A 19,074-nucleotide genomic window follows, 5' to 3' on the forward strand; every position below is an offset into this window, starting at 1 on the left:
TCACTTCCTTTGGTTTCAGTTCCTTCTTCCATAAGTCTTTCCATTAAGGCCCTTAAACGGTGTGTGCTGCCTCTCCTTCCCTGGGCCCTGAAAGGATGAGCCCAGAGTGGGAAAAGTCATCCCAGTTCTTTGGAAGAATGGCATGGAATCAATATGAAACCCAATTTAATAATAGTATTCACTGTGGTACTTATTAAATGCTTACTATGTACCAAGCATTGTAAGTACATAGTACTGGGGTAGGTACAAGGTAATCAGGTCAGACACAGTCCCCCTCCCCAGTGTGGCTCGGGGTCTAAGTGGGAGGGAGAATAGTTATTCATTCATTCATTCAATAGTATTTATTGAGCGCTTACTATGTGCAGAGCACTGTACTAAGCGCTTGAGATGAACAAGTCGGCAACAGATAGAGACAGTCCCTGCCGTTTGACGGGCCTACGGTCTAATCGGGGGAGACGGACAGACAAGAACAATGGCACTAAACAGCGTCAAGGGGAAGAACATCTCGTAAAAACAATGGCAACTAAATAGAATCGAGGCGATGTACAATTCATTAACAAAATAAATAGGGTAACGAAAATATATACAGTTGAGCGGACGAGTACAGTGCTGTGGGGATGGGAAGGGAGAGGTGGAGGAGCAGAGGGAAAAGGGGAAAATGAGGCTTTAGCTGCGGAGAGGTAAAGGGGGGATGGCAGAGGGAGTAGAGGGGGGGAAGAGGAGCTCAGTCTGGGAACGCCTCTTGGAGGAGGTGATTTTTAAGTAAGGTTTTGAAGAGGGAAAGAGAATCAGTTTGGCAGAGGTGAGGAGGGAGGGCGTTCCAGGACCGCGGGAGGACGTGACCCAGGGGTCGACGGCGGGATAGGCGAGACCGAGGGACGGTGAGGAGGTGGGCGGCGGAGGAGCGGAGCGTGCGGGGTGGGCGGTAGAAAGAGAGAAGGGAGGAGAGGTAGGAAGGGGCAAGGTGATGGAGAGCCTTGAAGCCTAGAGTGAGGAGTTTTTGTTTGGAGCGGAGGTCGATAGGCAACCACTGGAGTTGTTTAAGAAGGGGAGTGACATGCCCAGATCGTTTCTGCAGGAAGATGAGCCGGGCAGCGGAGTGAAGAATAGACCGGAGCGGGGCGAGAGAGGAGGAAGGGAGGTCAGAGAGAAGGCTGACACAGTAGTCTAGCCGGGATATAACGAGAGCCCGTAATAGTAAGGTAGCTGTTTGGGTGGAGAGGAAAGGGCGGATCTTGGCGATATTGTAGAGGTGAAACCGGCAGGTCTTGGTATTTGAAACCATATTTTACAGATAAAGCAACTGAGCCCGGAGAAGATAAGTGACTTGCCTGAGGTGATCCAGAGCCAAGTGGCAGAGTCAGGATTAGAATCCAGGTCCTCTGACTCCTAGGCCCAGGCTCCAAATGCTTTTCACCCACCCCAGATTCCTGGGTCTGCAAACATCAGATGAGAGATTACACAACAGCCTGACCTTTGAAAAACTCTACTTAATCAGGGAGATGTTGATTTTGGCATTTCAAAAATAGTGAATTGCCCTTTCTGATTGCCTTCATTTCTCTCCAGATTTTGAGCAGCAGAATCATAAAGGGGGGTAAAAAACACAGTTTAAATGCTTTTTTTTCCTACCTAGGACGTGTTAATTTATTCATCTCTAGGGCATCCGAACACTAACAACACCACACAGATGTATGATTATATAGTTCAAGTAAAGTTCAGCTTCGGTTACATTAAACTTGCTGAGTGATGCCATCTTAGGAGAGGAAAAGATGTCGGAGGAAATCAGTTCCAGGTAATCACGGACTGATTAGCGATTAAACCAACAAGGTGTCTAGAGAGAACACAATGAGCAAACTGGATGAGATCAGCTACTGTAGGAAAACCTCGAACTTGTAATCAATCACTCTTGGAGTTTCATAACTTCCTTCCTCCACTCTAAATCAGTTTTTAAAAGCACCCGAAGCAGAAAGCAAACCCCGGGACGCTTGAGATACGCACCACTCTAAAGCTGCAAAAGCTATTTAAGATCTTTTTTTCCCCCTCCTTAAACCCAAACCTCCCAACGAGGCCGACTCCTCACAGGCGGGGCTCCCGCGCCGGATGAAACTTACGGGATCCAGTTTCTAAGACCAAGAAGATCAGGCCTCACAGCCGACCGGCTCCCCATGTATTCCTTTTTATTTTCGCTTGTTTCCATTCTCATTTTCGCTTGTTTCCATTCTCCATCCATGGCGGCCCCAGGGCATTTCAGAGGCTTCTCCCCTTATCAGTTAAATATTTTGCTTCCTCCACAAGCAGAGGATGATCTGGTGAGTTGGGCACCATGCTTCTCTCTGCTGTGGAAGAGCCCAGTGTTCTCGCAGGGAGAACAACCTAGCATGAGTGCCACCCCCGAGGCCTCGCCCTCTCATTTGTGCAGCTGGATCGGACCACCTCCCTATTATTTATTCACCCCATGGGCCGGTTTTTGCTCCTCTGCAACCTCATCAGTTCCCCCTAGGCCAGAAGTCAGCAGGCTCCTCCAGCTGTACTCCAGCCGAGGGATGGCCCTCGGGGCCCTTCTGGCTAAGGCGCCAGACTCTAGGGGTCTTGGCACACCCTCTCAAATGGCAGGACCACTTCCAGATCTGCAGCACCCTTTCTGCTTCGGCCCGATCTGCCATGTTACCCCTCTCCTGGGCTCTAATCCCGGCACCGCCACTAGTCTGTTGTGTGACTTTGGACAAAGTCACTTCACTTCTTTGTGCCTCAGTTACCTCATCTGGAAAATGGGGATTAAGACTGTGAGGCCCACGTGGGCCAGGGACTGTGCCCAACCTGATTATCTTGCATCTTCCCTAGCACTTAGAACAATGCTTGACACATAGTAAGTACTTCAAAAATACCATTATTATTATTATTATTATCCTGTCCACCTCTATTCGAGCAACAGGGACACTTGGGGACTGGAGGTGGGGATTAGGAAAAAGGGGGGTGGAGGGAAACTTTATGTCACTTTGGGGGCAGCTGAAGCTTATGGACAAGGAAGTTTGGACAGAAGCAACACTGCAGGAGGGCTGCCTCTAGGAACCCCTCTAGATTGTAAACTCGTTGTGGGCAGAGAATGTATCTGTTTATTTTTATATTGTACTCTCCCAAGTGCTTTGTATAGTGTTCTGCACACAGTAAGTGCTCAGTGTATGTGAATTAATGAAGAGGGACTCTCCTAGGTAGGGACTCCTTTTCTTGGTCCCTTAGGACTGGTTCCGGCTGCCCTTTGCTACCAGCTGTGACCTCCCAGCCCTGGCTGTGGCCACCAGGCCATGCCCAGGCCAGAAGAGCAGTCCGGCTGGTAAGTCCCCAGCTTTTTCCTGCTTTTTCTTTTTTTTTAATGGTATTTAAGTGCTTACTATGGGTCAAACACTGTTCTAAGCGCTATGGAAAATATATGTGAATTAAGTTGGACACATTCCCTGTCCCGCATGGGCATCGCGGCCTCAGTAGGAGGGAGAACAGGAGAACTGAGGCACAGAGACGTTAAGTGACTTGGCCAACGTCACACAGAAAGCATTTGGCCGATCTGAGATTAGAATCCAGGTCCTCTGACTCCCAGGCCCGTGCTCCTTCCACTCTCCCTTCACCTCTTTTCCTCTCTCCTCCCCTCCTTTCCCTGGGCCTATGCCAAGCTCACCTAAAGTGACCAAGTGTCCAGTCACCTTATCTAGGAGCAACTACGCCTCACTTCTCCTAGGTGCCTGAGCACATCAGCCCGGGGTGCCATCAGTCATCAATCAATAGCATTTATTGAATGCCTACTGTTTTCAGAGTCTGGTTAGAAGACAAGATCTATGCCCCCAAGGATTTTATGATCTAGAGAGGGAGACAGACACTTAAATTACAGAGAGGAGGAGGAAGAGAGTGTTTAAGATACAGATAGAACTGCTTGGGGGGGTTGTGGAGAACATTAAGTGCTTAAAGTGGCAGTTGGGGGACGTAAGGTGGGAAGAGGGGTGAGGAGAGCCCTCTGGAAAGGAAAGACTTTGAAGATGGGGAGAGCTGCCAGATGTGAAAGAGGAGGAAGTTCCAGACAGGGGAGAGGGTGTGAGCAAGGGATCAGCAACAGGAATGAAGAGGAGACACAGTGGGTAGATTGGTTTGGGAGAGTGAGCTGGGATGTAGTGGGAGAAGAGAGCAGAGAAGTAGAAGGGAATGAGATGATTAAATTCTTTAAAGTCAATAACCATTTTTGGCCCTGATGACTGCTCTATGCTATTTAATGACCCAGTAAGGAATTAAATCTTTTTAAAAGGCATAATAATGATAATACACATCACGCACGAAGCGGGATGTAAAAGTGTCATAATAGTTTAAACTTATCATTAAGCAAAACACCTGCAATGGACCCGCATCACTTCAGAACCTAATCTGTGTTTATGGATAAAAGACTACCAAGAGGAACCCAAGAGGAAATTCACTGGAGAAACCATGGGAAGTACCCAAAGCAAACATGTTGAGAAGAAAACTGATATTGGGCTCCACACGGGGCTTATCCCAGCAGGAGAAGCCACTAAACCGCACAAGGCCCAGAGATAAGCTTTTAAAAGTGAACAGAGCACTTTGCTTGGATCTCTGCTGATGAATAATACCTACCTCTGAAGAGATGAAAACATTTCAGCACTAATTTCTCCTGCCCAAAACTCCAGGGCATACGGATGAGCAGGGTTTAAAGGCTGTGGAAAAGTTTGGACCACAGGCCCAAACTGGAGATGTATAATGTATCTACCCACTCTATTGCTATACGGTACTCTCCCAAGCACTTAGTACAGTGCTCTTCATACAGTAAGAACTCAATAAATATGATTGCTATATGGGGAATAAGTCTATTTGGGGATACTAAGTACTCTAAAGTCTTCTTTAGAAACCAGGTGGCCCAGGGGACAGAGCACAGGACCAGGAGTCGGAAGACCTGGGTTCTAATCCCAGCTTCTCTTCTTACCTCCCATGTGACCCTGGGTAAGTCACTTGGCTTATTTGGGCCTCAGTTTCCTCATCTGTGAAATTGGGGTAAAATATCATTTTTTTCCCTTCCCCCTTCGACTCTGAGCCCCATGTGGGATGGGGACTGGGTCTGATCTGCTTGTATTGCAACTATCCTCCACCCAGGGCTTGGCACAGAGCAAGTGCTGAACAAATACCACAATTATTAAATGAAGCCCAACATCAGCCACCTCTCTAACAGGCTTTGTTCTGTATCAGCCGGGCTGGGGCATCTAAGGCAGAATAGGACCCTGAGACTTCTTGTGGTTTCTCAAGGGACATATGGACCACAGCCCTGTGTCGATGCCTTCTCTTCCTCCTCCCTGACACCTCCAGCCGTGGGAAGCAAAACCCAAAAGCTGACTGGTAGTGTTGGTCTTCATTATGGCATAGTGGGCCGTAAAAGGTCACTTCCTCCAAGAGGCCTTCCCTGATTAAGGCCTCTTTTCCTCAACTCACTCCCCTTTCTGCATCATCTATTCCCTTCAACCTGTGTCTTGGACATTTTCTATCCACCCCACCCCCAATCCCACAGCACTTATGTATGTATCTTTAAATTATATAAGTTATTTATTTATTCACATTACTGTTTGTCTCGTTCTCTAGATTGTAAGCTTGTTATGGGCAGGGAACGTCTTCTAATTCTGTTGTATTGTACTCTCCCAAGCACTTAGTGCAGTGCTCTGCATATAGTAAATGCTCAATAAGTACAATTGATAGTGAGCAATGGAACATTCACTGGCCAATCGGGTAATGGATGGAGACTTCAGATTTGCCCACTGGGCTTTTCCAATTGCCAGGGGCACCTGGGCAGCCTGCTTTTTCCAGGACCGCCCTCCACCTGCCATTCGAACCCCCTTCGGCGTGACCCCACCTAACTTCCTTCCATCTCTTTTAGGGTAGCATCCCAGCCTAACAGAAAACTGCAACAGCAAACTCAATCCACTCTCACTAAAGAAACTGTTAAATCCATCTTCCAAAATTTGAGCAGATCCTAAAATCTGGTTGGGCTGGTGGGGAGAGGGGTGAGCGTTTAAAAAGGATAAAAAAGGAGTAAAGTTAAACCAGAGATCCTGAAGAGAAACTTAAAAAAAAAATCCCATATTTTCTCCCATGTTGAACTCAGCAATTCCAGCCATTATCGGAAGACAAATCAATTAGCACCAGCTGTGGACAGCTAGTCAAATCCAGACCTGAGCAGCTAACACTAGAGGATGTGCATTCAAATGAAAGCATGACATTAAATGTCTAATGGTTTTATTTCTGAGCAAACCCAGAAGACAGCATTCCACAGTTTAAGGGGCGGCACTGTGCCATCTTCTGCCTCCAGAAGAGGAGATTTCCTTCAATCCAAATGCTTGCTGATTTGTTTTCCACGAGGGAAAGGCGGCACCCTAGTCTAACAAAGTGACCAGATCCAATAGGCTCGTGCAAACAGAGGAGAGATCATGACCGTGGTTAGCAAGCCACTCGATGAAGGTGAGCCAGTGTTGTAGATAATAACAATGATTGTATTTGTTAAGCGCTTACTATGTGCCAAGCATTGTAGATGCAGATCCAGCCTCCATTATAACAGTTTTAGATCCATCTCCCCCATCTCAACTTCAAAATATAATAATAATAATAATAATAAAATAATGAAGGTATAGAGAAAGCACATAATAATGTGCTGAGTCCTTGGGTAGACACAAGAAAATCAAATTAGATACAGTCCTTGTCCCACCCAGGGTTCACAGTCTAAGCAGGAAGGAGAGGAGGTATTTAATCTCCATTTTGTAGACAAGGAAACAGAAGTTAAGTGATGGGACCGAGGTCACACAGCAGGCAAATGATGTTAACCCTCTAGACTATAAGAAGCCCCTCCAGACTGTAAACTCGTGGTGGGCAGGAAATGGGTCTACCAACTTTCCATTACACTGTAGTGTTAGTACAGTGCTCTGCACACAGTAAGTGCTCAATAAATACGCTGCTTCTCTTTGTCCCTCCAACTGGACTGTTTGACATATTCCATTGTTTGGTTTCCAAAGGGGATCCCTAGGGAAAATCTTAGAAACCAGAATGACCCCCACCTTTGTTTGGCAGGGGGTGGCATGGAGGGGTCATTTTTCACTAGTTCTGAATGGAATTCATGTAGTTGTATTTACCCGACTGTCACTAACAGCAACAAGTTCATACACAATCTCCTGACACGTTAAAGACAATAACACCAAACAGGAAATTCTGCTCCAGAAACAGACACAAATAAAAGATCAAAGCAGCTTTTAAAGTAATAGCTACATTTCAGAGGGAGCCAGCTAAAACTTTTCTGAAATACTCCCCTGAAGGCCAGCTTTGTGCACTACTGAAGATAAGATGTATTCACTTACCTTCTCTCGGTCTGCTCTGCTAAGTAGAGCGAGAAGTGAGCATATCTTGTTCTCCTTCAGTCAAAAAAAGCCAAAAAGGCCACTTGATGTTTAATCCCACAATTCCAGCTTTCCCAACTGGGGAGTTCACATTTTACCACATTACTGCCGCGGGATCACTTATGAAGCTAATCCCATTACTCAAAGCCCCCAGCAACATATCCTTAGGATCAGGGATGATCAACCCTTCCGTTCCACCCAGAATCATTTATTTGTACTGGGTTAAATTTAAACACTTCCTTATGGAGCTTTCCTGGAATCCCCATCCCTGAGGACTTTATAGAAAGAAAGAAAAGAAGTCAGAAGAAAATCTGTAGCACCCCCACCCCTCGCCCCCCAGATGGTTTGGACATTCGTCACCCTGGAGGCAGGGGCCTGGACCAGAAGACCTCTTGCAATGTCTCCCGGCTCCCGGATTCTCCAATCCCTTCCCCGGACTTCTCTCTCCTGGGCCATCCACCCGTGTGTGTATTTCGGAGCATAAATGAAAGTGACATGTGAGAAGTTTCCAAGCATGGAAACACTAGCACTCAGGAGCTTATGGCGATCTGGGGAAAGTGGTGTGCCAATGCCTTCTGATGCTTGAAAACAAAGGACCGAAACTGCCAGTAAAGGGAAACAAGTGATGAGACTTTACAGGAAGGACCCCACTCTCTTCTGAAGTCTAGACTAGCTGGAGCCCCATCCCAAGCCCAGGGCTTCTTCCACCTCTGGCTGTGCGCTCCATGTCCAGACCTATTGGGATTTGGGGGAGATGGCCGGCCAGCCGACATCAAGAAAGATACCACATCCGGATTGGAGCTGACCACCTCTTCTTACAAAATGAACCTCATAGGAATTCAAAGAGCAGTAGCCTGGCACATATTTAAGCGCTTAACAAATACCATCATCATTATTTATTATTATTATTATTATTAGCAGCAGCAGCAGCAATAAATACTATTGAATGAATGAATGAATGAATGAATGAATGAATGACTTTAGTGCCCTCTCGGTGTGGGGCACTGTCTAGGCCCTTGGGAAGAACAGAATAACAAAGTGACACATTCCCTGCCCATGACCAGCTTTCACTTGAACGCAGGAGACAAGCATATAAATATTTACAACTAAAGAGGTCTCATGTCTCAAGATTTTAATGGCCTTAAACCCCAGTCCTCCCCTTAAACCTCCCTGGATGGTGACTTCTTGCCCAGAAACCAAAATTAGATTTGCCAATTCAAGGCTCCAAATGTTAATAGGCTCCTGCCCCCGACACTCTGAAGCATCATGTATGACGCATGGAAGTTTCTGACATGGGTGTTTCATCTTATTTCATAAAAAACACTCTTAATGGCTTAGCAGAGTGCTCTGCCCGCAGAATGTGCTCGATAAATACTACTTATGGATTAGATAGTTCCTCGCGAGCAACGACAATCTGGTCATTTTCTTCTCCTCTGAACTCGATATCAGTACAGAGTTCTGCACAGCATGGCTGCCTAAGCCGTCTGACCCCCTGGTTTCACTCTTTCACTGGTTGGTGTGGGAGGAGGGGTCGGTCACAAGCCAGGCGGGAGGCCTCATTCCACTCGCTCCACATCATTCCCCTCCAACACTCACTGGGACACAGGAAGGGTCTTGAAACCGTGCTCGTGGCCGGGGAGAGCTTGGAGTCACCAACGGGACAAAAAACAAACAAATACAACCTAAATATGTTTGGAACTTAATCAGTCACTGGTATCTATGGAGCACTTACTTGATGCAGAGCCATGTACTCTGAACTTGGGAGAGTACATACAGTTGGTAGACAGGATCCCTGCCCTCAAGGAGTTCACTGTCTAACGGGAACTTGCAGGGGAAACCCAGCGGTCACCTGGCGGATGGCTTCCGGCAGAGGAAGCCCGAATGGGTCGAGTCCAGCTCCGGAATGCACCGATGACCGAGCCGGCCTGAAACGAGGTGAATGGCTCCGATCCAAAGAGCTCCCATCTTCCCCAGACTTTTCACAAGGATGAGGTACCTCCCATCTGTGGTAAATCTGAGACTTTAGCACTACCTAAAAATCTGCACATTAGGCCAAGAAACGTCTAACCGCCTGAACTACAAGTTTCAAATCTAGTGTTTAGAAATCTGATAGCCTGACATAATTGCCCTTATAAACTTACCCATAAGGTTCTATTACCCCTTGATTAAGCTTTCTACACAGCTCTGTAACATCTGTGTATTTTGAAAACCAAAAAACACAAGCTTCAATTACTTTTACACCCACCACGAAAACAAGCATGAACAGGTCAGTCTCTCCCAGAATAAGAATTTAAATTCCTGTAATCTTTGTATTTCATGTTTTCTCACAGCCCAAATTAAGGTAAGCGGCTGGGCAGAACGCAGGCTTAGCTGTGTGGATCATCCCCAAAGCTCCTCAATAATAGAAAGGCAAAATTAAAAAGGAAAAAAAAAAGGAATACCAAGGCATTTTCTTTCCCCTACATAATTTTTCAATTTTCGTTAGAGAAGTGCCAGCCAATAACTAATTAGAACCATAATCCTCTGTTATTTCACAGAGCAGGGGAGGGAGCGGGGGAAAGACTGTGATCGGCTTTAAAGAACAAATGTTAAATGGAAACTTAAAAAAATTAGCAACCTGGAATTTTGGTTCCTCTGAAGTGTGAAACTTAACTTCTCTCCTAATACTGTTTTTATGGACGGTGACAGAATCGGGCGGGAGTCCAGCGAGAGAAGGCTAAGTGTTGTAAGTCAGGGAGGCCGTATTATCAGACCACCCATTCCGAGCATAGAAATGGGGGTGCCTGATCTTTTTGTTGTTCCTGGAGGGCAATTTACTTTACAAGCACAAGGAATGCATCCTATCGGAAACTTCCACGTCCAGGTCTAGGCCTGGTCTACACATGCATAGCGGAGGTTACAATGATCCATTTAATTTGACAAGCGCAGCCAAGCCAAAAGAAAAAATCCGCTTTCTGCCCGGATTTTTTTTGGATTAGTTGTCTACATCGAATAAATTAATGGGCTAACTCCTGGATCGACTTTACCTTGGGCTGAGACTCCCCAGAAACAATTCGGTTAATCTTACTGATTAGAGAGAAGACCAATTCCCCCGAGGGAATCTCTTCATTGAGAAGAATCTCACTTCTTTTAAGAATTGAAGAATGGATTTTGGAATTTCCTGGGATTCTGGCAGAACCAGCTGACCTCCTTTCCGCCTCTTACATCATTTACAAGTAACAAAGACTCGGTCAGGTTTGAGCTCAGCACACTCCAACTGCCTGGGTCAAAGTCAGAAGATGGGTAGCGGACAATAAATCAATCAATTGTATTTATTGAGAGTTTACTGTGTGCAGAGCACACACCATTGCAGAGACAGACCATTGAAAGTGATAAGGTCTCTTTCCACGGTCACCTTTTAAACTTGCCCTGCCATTTCCCCCCCCAAAAATTTTTTTTGAAATTTCTATTCGAAAAATGCCACTCCCTTCTGAATGAGAAGGGCTCAGCAAGAGATCCTAACATTTGGGGTCCAAATTTCTCTTTATGTGAAAAAAACATCTTGGCATTTGGATATAAGCTTTCTGAAGATGCTAGACACAGCCCAGACGAGGACATCGATGCAATTTAAACACCAGCCTGCAGAAGAACTCTACCATAAAAACATAAAAAGCCATTGTAGCCGGTTGCTTTCTGGACCTGACTTTTTTTCCCCCACAAAGAAGCAGAAAAACGAATACCGATCCACCAATATATTCCAGGACTTTTAATCTACAGAGCATTGGTCAGTCCCATTTGTAACTTCCACATATCCGTGACTGATTGGACACAGAGCTTAGGTAAAGGTGATGTGAGCACGGCAGATCGGTGCCAATTTGACAGCAGTTTAATTGCCTAATTTGATCTTAAAACTAATTTGTTCAACGGGCGATCTGTGGTTAGTGAGATCATGCGTTTCAATGTCAAACACAATCTGGATTTGTTAAATTCCAGACTTAACCCTTCAAAAATCTTAGATTTGGGTCTCAAACGGGGACCAAATGATTTCCCCAAGACATTGATCATAACCTCGGGTTATTATCGCCACCTTTCAAATCCCCTCTAAACGCTATTGGCTTTAAATTAAACTCTACCTTCTCCAGACCCACAGATACAAGGCATCCGTTCGGAGGCACGCTGAACTCGGCTAGGGAAAAGACCAACCTTCCCAAGGCGCAGACCTAAGTTTCTTTGATTCACACTTGACCTGATTTTGCCGCATCCTTGGGGAACAGAAATTAAGTGGCTGGGTCAGAAACCCTCCCGTAAACACATCCAGCCCGCCGGTGTCCTGGCGTTGGGGAAGCAGACATCTTGCTCTAAGAAAGCAGCCCCTCCACCCATCCTCCTTTCCTTTCTCCACCCACTCCCAACGCCCCCCGTAAATACAAATGACCCAGCAGAGAGCAGGGGTGGAAATTCTGACTTTCCACCCCTACCTCCAAGCGGACCCCCTCTCTCCATCTCCAACCACCAGCTCGATTTTGGATTCTGGGGTGCGAAAGTTGGTCAGGACTGATGCTGGAGTGGTTCGGGGGGGGGTCCTCCTCAGGGGGGGCAGGGGCCAGAGAAGGGAGGGGACGAGGAGCCCCCCCCACACCTCCAGCCACGTCGGAGGGAGAACACGGGGGGTCAGGAGGGGGTCGTGGACACTGGGGGGTCAAAAGGAGGGGCCCCTTCCCCACTGGGTGGGGGACGCTCCGCCCTGGGCCTCGGAGATGCTGGGGCCTTTCAGCTCTGTCCACCAAGGGGGGAAGGGGAGGGATGTCCAGGGGGTGGGTGATGTGATGACCCCTCCCGGTTCTGGCCTTCTGAGAGAGGGGCAGACCCCTTCCCCCTCCTCGGCCTGAGGGTGGAAAGGGGGCTTCCCCAAGGGAAGGAGACAAGGGGGGTGTGGACCTTCAGAAAATTCCCATTACCAACTGAAATCACCCCCGGCACCTTCAGCGTTTTAAATACGAGGGGAGGATGGGGTGGGGGGCGACCCAAGAGGCTGAGCCGCCCCTTCCCTGACCCCCTCGGGTCAGAGGGGAAAGAAAGGCGCTTTTAAGAGACGCCCGGGGAGAGGAAGGAGGGAAAAGTTGGCACCCCGTGGGGTGCACCCTCTGCGGCTTTGGGGAGGGGAGGGTCCCTCCTCCCCACTCGGGGGGGCAAGGCGGCCCTGGGGTGGGAGGGGGAAGGGGAGGGGAGCCGTCGGGGGGTGTCGGGGTGCCCGTCCGCGCTGACCTTCCGGTGCTTCTCCTTGTAGGGCAGCGCCAGCCAGGGCATGTCCCGCACGAAGTCCTGCCACTGCTGCTGGTCCTGGTCCGAGGACACGAAGACGATCTCCAGGCGCCGCTGGGGCTCGGAGGCGGCGGCGGCGGCGGAGGCGGAGGAGGAGGAGGAGGAGGAGGAGGAGGAGGCCCCGGGGGTGGCCCCGGTGGCCCCGGGGGTGGCCCCGTCCCCGCGCAGGCGTCCGTAGAAGGCGGCGAGGCTGGCGCTGAGCTGGGCGCAGGGAGCGCTGAGGCTGCAGCCGAAGTAGAGGCCGAGCAGGGAGACCCCGCGGCCGCCCAGCGAGCGCACCTCCACTTCCTCCAACCCGCCGCCGCCCACCACCAGCTTCTCCCCCAGCAGCTCCACCAGGAAGCCCGACATCCTCGCCCCCGGCCCCGCCGCGGCTCGGCGCAGACACACACACACACACACACACACACACACACTCAAAGAAGGACAGACCGAGCGGTGCGAGCGGAGGCGCCCTGCAACCTCCCTCCTCTTCCTCCTCCTCCCCGCCCCGACGCCGCCGTCCCCCCCCGCAGCGGCCGCCAGGGGGCGCTGCGGCGCCGCGGAGGTGTCCCCCCCGCAGCGGCCGCCAGGGGGCGCGGCGGCGCCCCCCGCACCGGCCGCCAGGGGGCGCTGCGCTGCAGTGGCGGAGCGCCCCCGGCAGGGGGCGGCCACGAGGGCGGGGCGCCCCGCGTGGCTGAGGGTGCAAGAGCCCGGGCTTGGGAGCCGGGTCGTGGCTTCAAATCCCACCGCCGCCCCTCATCAGCTGCTTGTTGGTATTTGTTAAGCGCTTCCTATGTGCAGAGCACTGTTCTAAGCGCTGGGGTAGACACAGGGGAATCAGGTTGTCCCACGTGGGACTCACAGTCTTCATCCCCATTTTACAGATGAGGGAACTGAGGCACAGAGAAGTGAAGTGACTCGCCCACAGTCACACAGCTGACAAGTGGCAGAGCCGGGATTCGAACCAAAGCCCGTGCTCTTTCCACTGAGCCACGCTGCTTCCGTGGGGCGAGTCCCTTCACCTCCCTGGGCCTCAGTTCCCGCCTTTAGAAAATGGATTTTAAGACTGAGGGCCCCGCGTGGGACAACCTCATCGCCTTGTATCCATCCCAGCACTTAGGGCACTGCTTCGCCCATAGTAATCGCTTAATAAATGCCATCATTATTATTACCTCAGGGTGGCTCAGTGGAAAGAGCATGGGCTTGGGAGTCAGGGGTCATGGGTTCTAATCCCGATGCAGCCGCTTGTCAGCTGTGTGACTTTGAACAAGTAGCTTCACTTCTTGGGCCTCAGTGGCCTCATCTGGAAAATGGGGATTAAGACTGTGAGCCCCACGTGGTACAACCTGATCACCTTGTATTCTCCCCAGTGCTTGGAACAGTGCTTGGCACTTAGTAAGCACTTAATAAATACCATTATTATTTTTGCATCTACCTCAGTGTTTAGAACAGTGCTTGGCACATAGTAAGCGCTTAACAAATACCATTAGTATTATTGTATCTACCTCAGCGTTTAGAATGGTGCTTGGCACATGGTAAGCGCTTAACCGATACCATTATTATTATTGTATCTACCTCAGCACTTAGAACAGTGCTCAGCACACAGTAAGCGCTTAACTTATACCATCATTATTATCATTATTATTATTCTAATCCCGGCTCCGCCACTTCTCCGCTGGGTGGTCTCGAGGAAGTCACTTCACTGCTCTGGGCCTCGGTTACCTCATCGGTAAAATGGGAATTAAGAGAGTGAACCCCTCATGGGACAGGGACTGTGTCCAACTCGATTTGCTTGTGTCCACTCCAGCGTTTAATACAGTGCCTGGCACATAGTAAGCGCATAACAAATGCCATAATTATCATTACAAGCAGGGGAGCTCAGACCCGCAGTGAAGGCACAGAATCTCCCTCTTCAAGGCCGGTCTGACCAGACACACTCACTCGTTTGTGTACACACATGTACACGTTCATTCATTGTCATATTTATTGAGTGCTTTACTGTGTGCAGAGCACTTCACTAAGCCTCTGGAAAAGTACAATACAACAATAAACAGAGACATCCCCTCCAAGCTAGAGCTCACAGCCTGGAGTTTGGGAGAGAGACATCAATATGAATAAATAAAATTACAAATATATACATAAGTGATTTGGGGCTAGGAGAGAGGAAGAGCAAAGGGATAAGTAAAATTACAGCCTTGTACAAAAGTGCTATGGGACTGGGAGGAGGAAAGAGCAAAGGGAGCCAGTACACACACATTTCCCTCCTCCTTGCCCTAAATCGATCGACAATACTTACCAAGTGCCTACTGCATTCAAAGCACTGTACTAAGTGCTCTGGAAAATACAGTAGAAGCAAGACAAGACTCCTGCACTCTCCCAAGCATCTAATGTGGTTTTCTGCCCACAGTAAAAGATAAAAAACAAAACAAACAAAACAAAAACATTGAGTGATTGATTCCAGGAAGTTTCAGTCTAAAAGGGGAGACAGACACAAACTATTTACCAATTGTGGGACTAAGAGAAGGAGCAAAGCCGCAATTACTAATGGGATAATTACAATAAGTGAAAATGAAGATAAATTGATGCATTTGGAAGTGCTAAAGATTGGAATATAATCATAACTACTAAGGGTGGAGGTTGGGTTGACACAATCAGGGAAAGAAGGCATGGATACTCTCAACTTTTCCTTCTTCATTCTTTGATTAATTGACTTCCCAGATCTCTCCCCAAATCCTTCCTCACTGCTCTGTCCCCATCCTTTCTCCCGCAGTGTCCTAAAAAGATGCAAAAAACTGTATTTCTCGCCCGTCTCCCTGGCACACCTGCCCTCACTCTCCTGTCTGCTCTAACCTCTACCCAAGAGCCAGTCTCCTGGGGGAAAGACAGGGGTCGGGGTTCGACAGGGCACTGCTGAGCTCTCCCACCCCAAGATGCTCCTTCTCTATTGCTGCAAACCCAGGAGCCGCGAGACCATGCCTAGTGGATAGAGCAAGGGTCTGGAAGTCAGAAGGTCATGCATTCTAATCATTCATAGTATTTACTGAGCGCTTACTATGTGCAGAGCACTGTACTAAGCACTTGAATCCAGCCTGCACCACCAGGAGTGGTCATGGATTCTAATCCTTCCTCCGCCGCTTATCAGCTGTGTGATCTTGGGCAAGTCACTTAACTTCTCTGTGCCTCAGTTCCCTCATCTATAAAATGGGGATTAAGACTGTGAGCCCACGGGGGACAACCCGATTACCTTGTATCTACCCCATTTGCTTAGAACAGTGCTTGGCACATAGTAAGTGCTCAACAAATGCCATCATCATCATAATTATTACTTGTCTGCTGTGTGACCTTGGGGAAGTCACTTAACTTCTCTATGCCTCAGTTGCCTCATCTGTAAAAGGGGGATTAAGACTGGGAGTCCTGTATAGGACAAGGTCTGTGCCCAATCGGAATATCTTGTATCATTAGACTGTAAACCCATCAAACGGCAGGGACTGTCTCTATCTGTTGCCCACTTGTTCATTCCAAACACTTAGTACAGTGCTCTGCACATAGTAAGCGCTCAATAAATACTATTGAATGAATCTTGTATCTACCTCAGTTCTTGAAACAGTGTCTGGCACATAGTAAGCGCTAGCAGTGTGGCTCAGTGGAAAGAGCACGGGCTTGGGAGTCAGAGGTCATGGGTTCTAATCCCGGCTCCGCCACTTGTCAGCTGTGTGATTTTGGGCAAGTCACTTCACTTCTCTGTGCCGCAGTTACCTCATCTGTAAAATGGGGATTAACTGTGAGCCTCACGTGGGACAACCTGATTACCCTGTATCCACCCCAGCGCTTAGAACAGTGCTCTGCACATAGTAAGCGCTTAACAAATACCAACATTATTATTAACAAATGTCATTATTATTAATAATAATAAATATTATTATTATTACTAACGGGGGCCCAGCCCAGCATCAGGGGAGACGGCGGACCTGCGGGCTGGTGGCGCCACCTGGTGGAAAGCGGCGAAAGTGAAAGGGGGCGCACTTGCCAAAACCCAGTGTGGAAACGAGATCCCCGACGCGGCCAAGGAGAATATTTGGATTTTCTATAGTGGCTTTCCAACAAGGATCTTAAAACGCGTTAGAGGAGTTGATTTAAGCCTCAGAACAAAACCACAGGTTTTTCTGGCATGAAAGAGAAAATTCAGAGCTAAGGATTTCAACTCCTTGGTTTCAAGCTCCGTGTGGGTTGTCACCACATAACCCCACCATAAGAGGTTGAAGCGAATGCCAAGAACGGAGTGGCAGTCTATACAAGTAGGATCTCCTTACTTGGCCACCCTCTGGAGTTTCTCAACTGGCTCCACCGTTGCGATCTAGGCAAGGAGAGGACTAAAACTATATATATTGAATACAAATCCCATCACCTCAAACTTAACATGCCTAAAACTGAACTCCTTCTCTTCCCACCCAAACCCTGTCCTCCCCCTGACTTTCCCATCACTGACGGACCTAGATTCAAAACAACTCAAATCCAAATCTGAAATGTTTCCTTTTAATCATTGCTATTCTCCTTATCTTCCCACCAAATCCTCTTCTTCCCCTGATTTTCCCATCATTGTAGACAGCACCACCATCCTTCCTGTCTCACAATGCCGTAAACTTGCCTCATCTCTCTCATTCAACTCACATTTTCAATCTCTCACTAAATCCTGTCTGTTCAACCTCCACAACAACGCTAAAAATCCATCCTTTCTTCTCCATCTAAACTGCTACTACATTAATCCAAGCAATCCCACCTTGACTACTGTATCAACCTCTTTGTTGACCGCCTTGCCTCCTGCCTCTCCCTACTCGAGTCTATACTTCACTCTGCAGCCCAGGTCACTTTTCTGCAAAAACGTTCAGTCCATGTTTCCCCTCTCCTCAAAAACCTCTAGTGGTCGCCCATCCACTTCCGCATCAAACGGAAACTCACCATTGGTTTTAAAACACTCAATGGCCTTGTCCCCTCCTTCCTTGCCTTGCTACTTTCTACTACAACCCAGCCAGCACACTGTGCTCCTCTAATGCCAACCTACTCACTGTTCCTCAAATTCATCTTTCTCGCTGTCCATCTCTGGCCCACCTCCTGCCTTTGGTCTGGACCACCCTCCCTCTTCATATCCGACAGACAGTACTTTCCTCACCTTCAAAGCCTCACTGGAGGCACATCTCCTCCAAAAGGCCTTCCATAATTAAGCGCTCATTTCTTTTTCTCCCACTTCTCCTGTCACCCTTACACTTGGATTTGCTCCCTTTATTCACCCCTCCCTCAGCCCCACACTTATTTATTTCTTTAGGTCAATGTCTGTCTCCCCTCTAGACCGTAAGCTCTTTGTGGGTAGGGAATGTGTCTATTATATTGTTATATTGTACTGTCCCAAGTGCTTAGTACAGATTTCTGCATACAGTAATTGCTTAATAAATAGCACTGACTGACCAACTGATTGACTGAACTTTGCCAGCCCTTCATGGGGCACAGGTTTGGAGATCCAGGCACAGGCCTGCGCTGTGGCTCAGGACCCTCTCAGTCCCTGGGTCTGCCTCTCAGAGCCCCCCTCTCCCCGTTGCCAGCTGCTTTTCCCGAGGGGGTCCCAGAAGCAGCATGGTGAGTGGACAGAGCATGGGCCTGGGACTCAGAGGGTCATCGGTTCTAATTCCTACTCCACCACTTGTCTTCTCTGTGCCTCACATCTCATCTCTAAGTAGCGGATTGAGACTGTGAGCCCCACCTGGGGCAGAGACTGTCTCCCACCCGATTTGCTTGTATCCACCCCCGTGCTAATGTAGTGCCTGGCACGTAGTTAAGTGCTGAACAAAAACCATAATCCCTCTAGACTGTGAGCCCATTGTGGGCAGGGATTGTCTCTCTTCAGTGCTATATTGTACTTTCCAAGCGCCTAGTACAGTAAACACTCGATAAATACGATTGAATGAATAAAGGAATGAATCCCCTCCATGGACGGGGAGACATCCTAATCGGGATTCTCTCTCTTCATTTCTGTGTTGTACTTTCCAGTAAACGCTGGGTAAATACGATTGAATGAATAAATGAATGAATCCCCTCCGTGGACAGGGAGACTGAGGCCCCAGAGGAGTTAGGGAGGGACGCCAGGTAGGTCAGGCTGGAGGAGAGGGGGCCTGAGCTGGCGATCCAGGCTGGTTTAGTGGAAAGACCCCGGGGCTTGGGAGTCAGAGGGTGAGGGTTCTAACCCCGCATCTGCCACTTGTCTGCTGCGTGACCTTGGGCAACTCACTTCACTTCTTTGTGACTCAGTTCCCTCATCTGTCAAATGGGGATGAAGACTGTGAGCCCCATGTGGGACAATCCGATTACCCTGCATCTCCCC

At 48.6% G+C, this 19,074-nt stretch overlaps 1 protein-coding gene across 1 annotated transcript in view; it reads right to left on the minus strand.

Annotated features, from left to right (window-relative positions):
• NXN (nucleoredoxin) overlaps positions 1–13,209 on the minus strand; it is a 115,956-nt gene extending 102,747 nt beyond the window's left edge. The window contains exon 1 of the mRNA XM_029082407.2: positions 12,666–13,209. Within this exon, the coding sequence (XP_028938240.1) occupies positions 12,666–13,073 (408 nt within the window). The 5' untranslated portion in view covers positions 13,074–13,209. The remainder of the gene's footprint in view (positions 1–12,665) is intronic.
• Between the last annotated feature and the right edge of the window lie 5,865 nt (positions 13,210–19,074).

The sequence above is a fragment of the Ornithorhynchus anatinus genome, chromosome 17, assembly GCF_004115215.2.
Source record: "Ornithorhynchus anatinus isolate Pmale09 chromosome 17, mOrnAna1.pri.v4, whole genome shotgun sequence".
Taxonomy (NCBI): Eukaryota; Metazoa; Chordata; class Mammalia; order Monotremata; family Ornithorhynchidae; genus Ornithorhynchus; species Ornithorhynchus anatinus.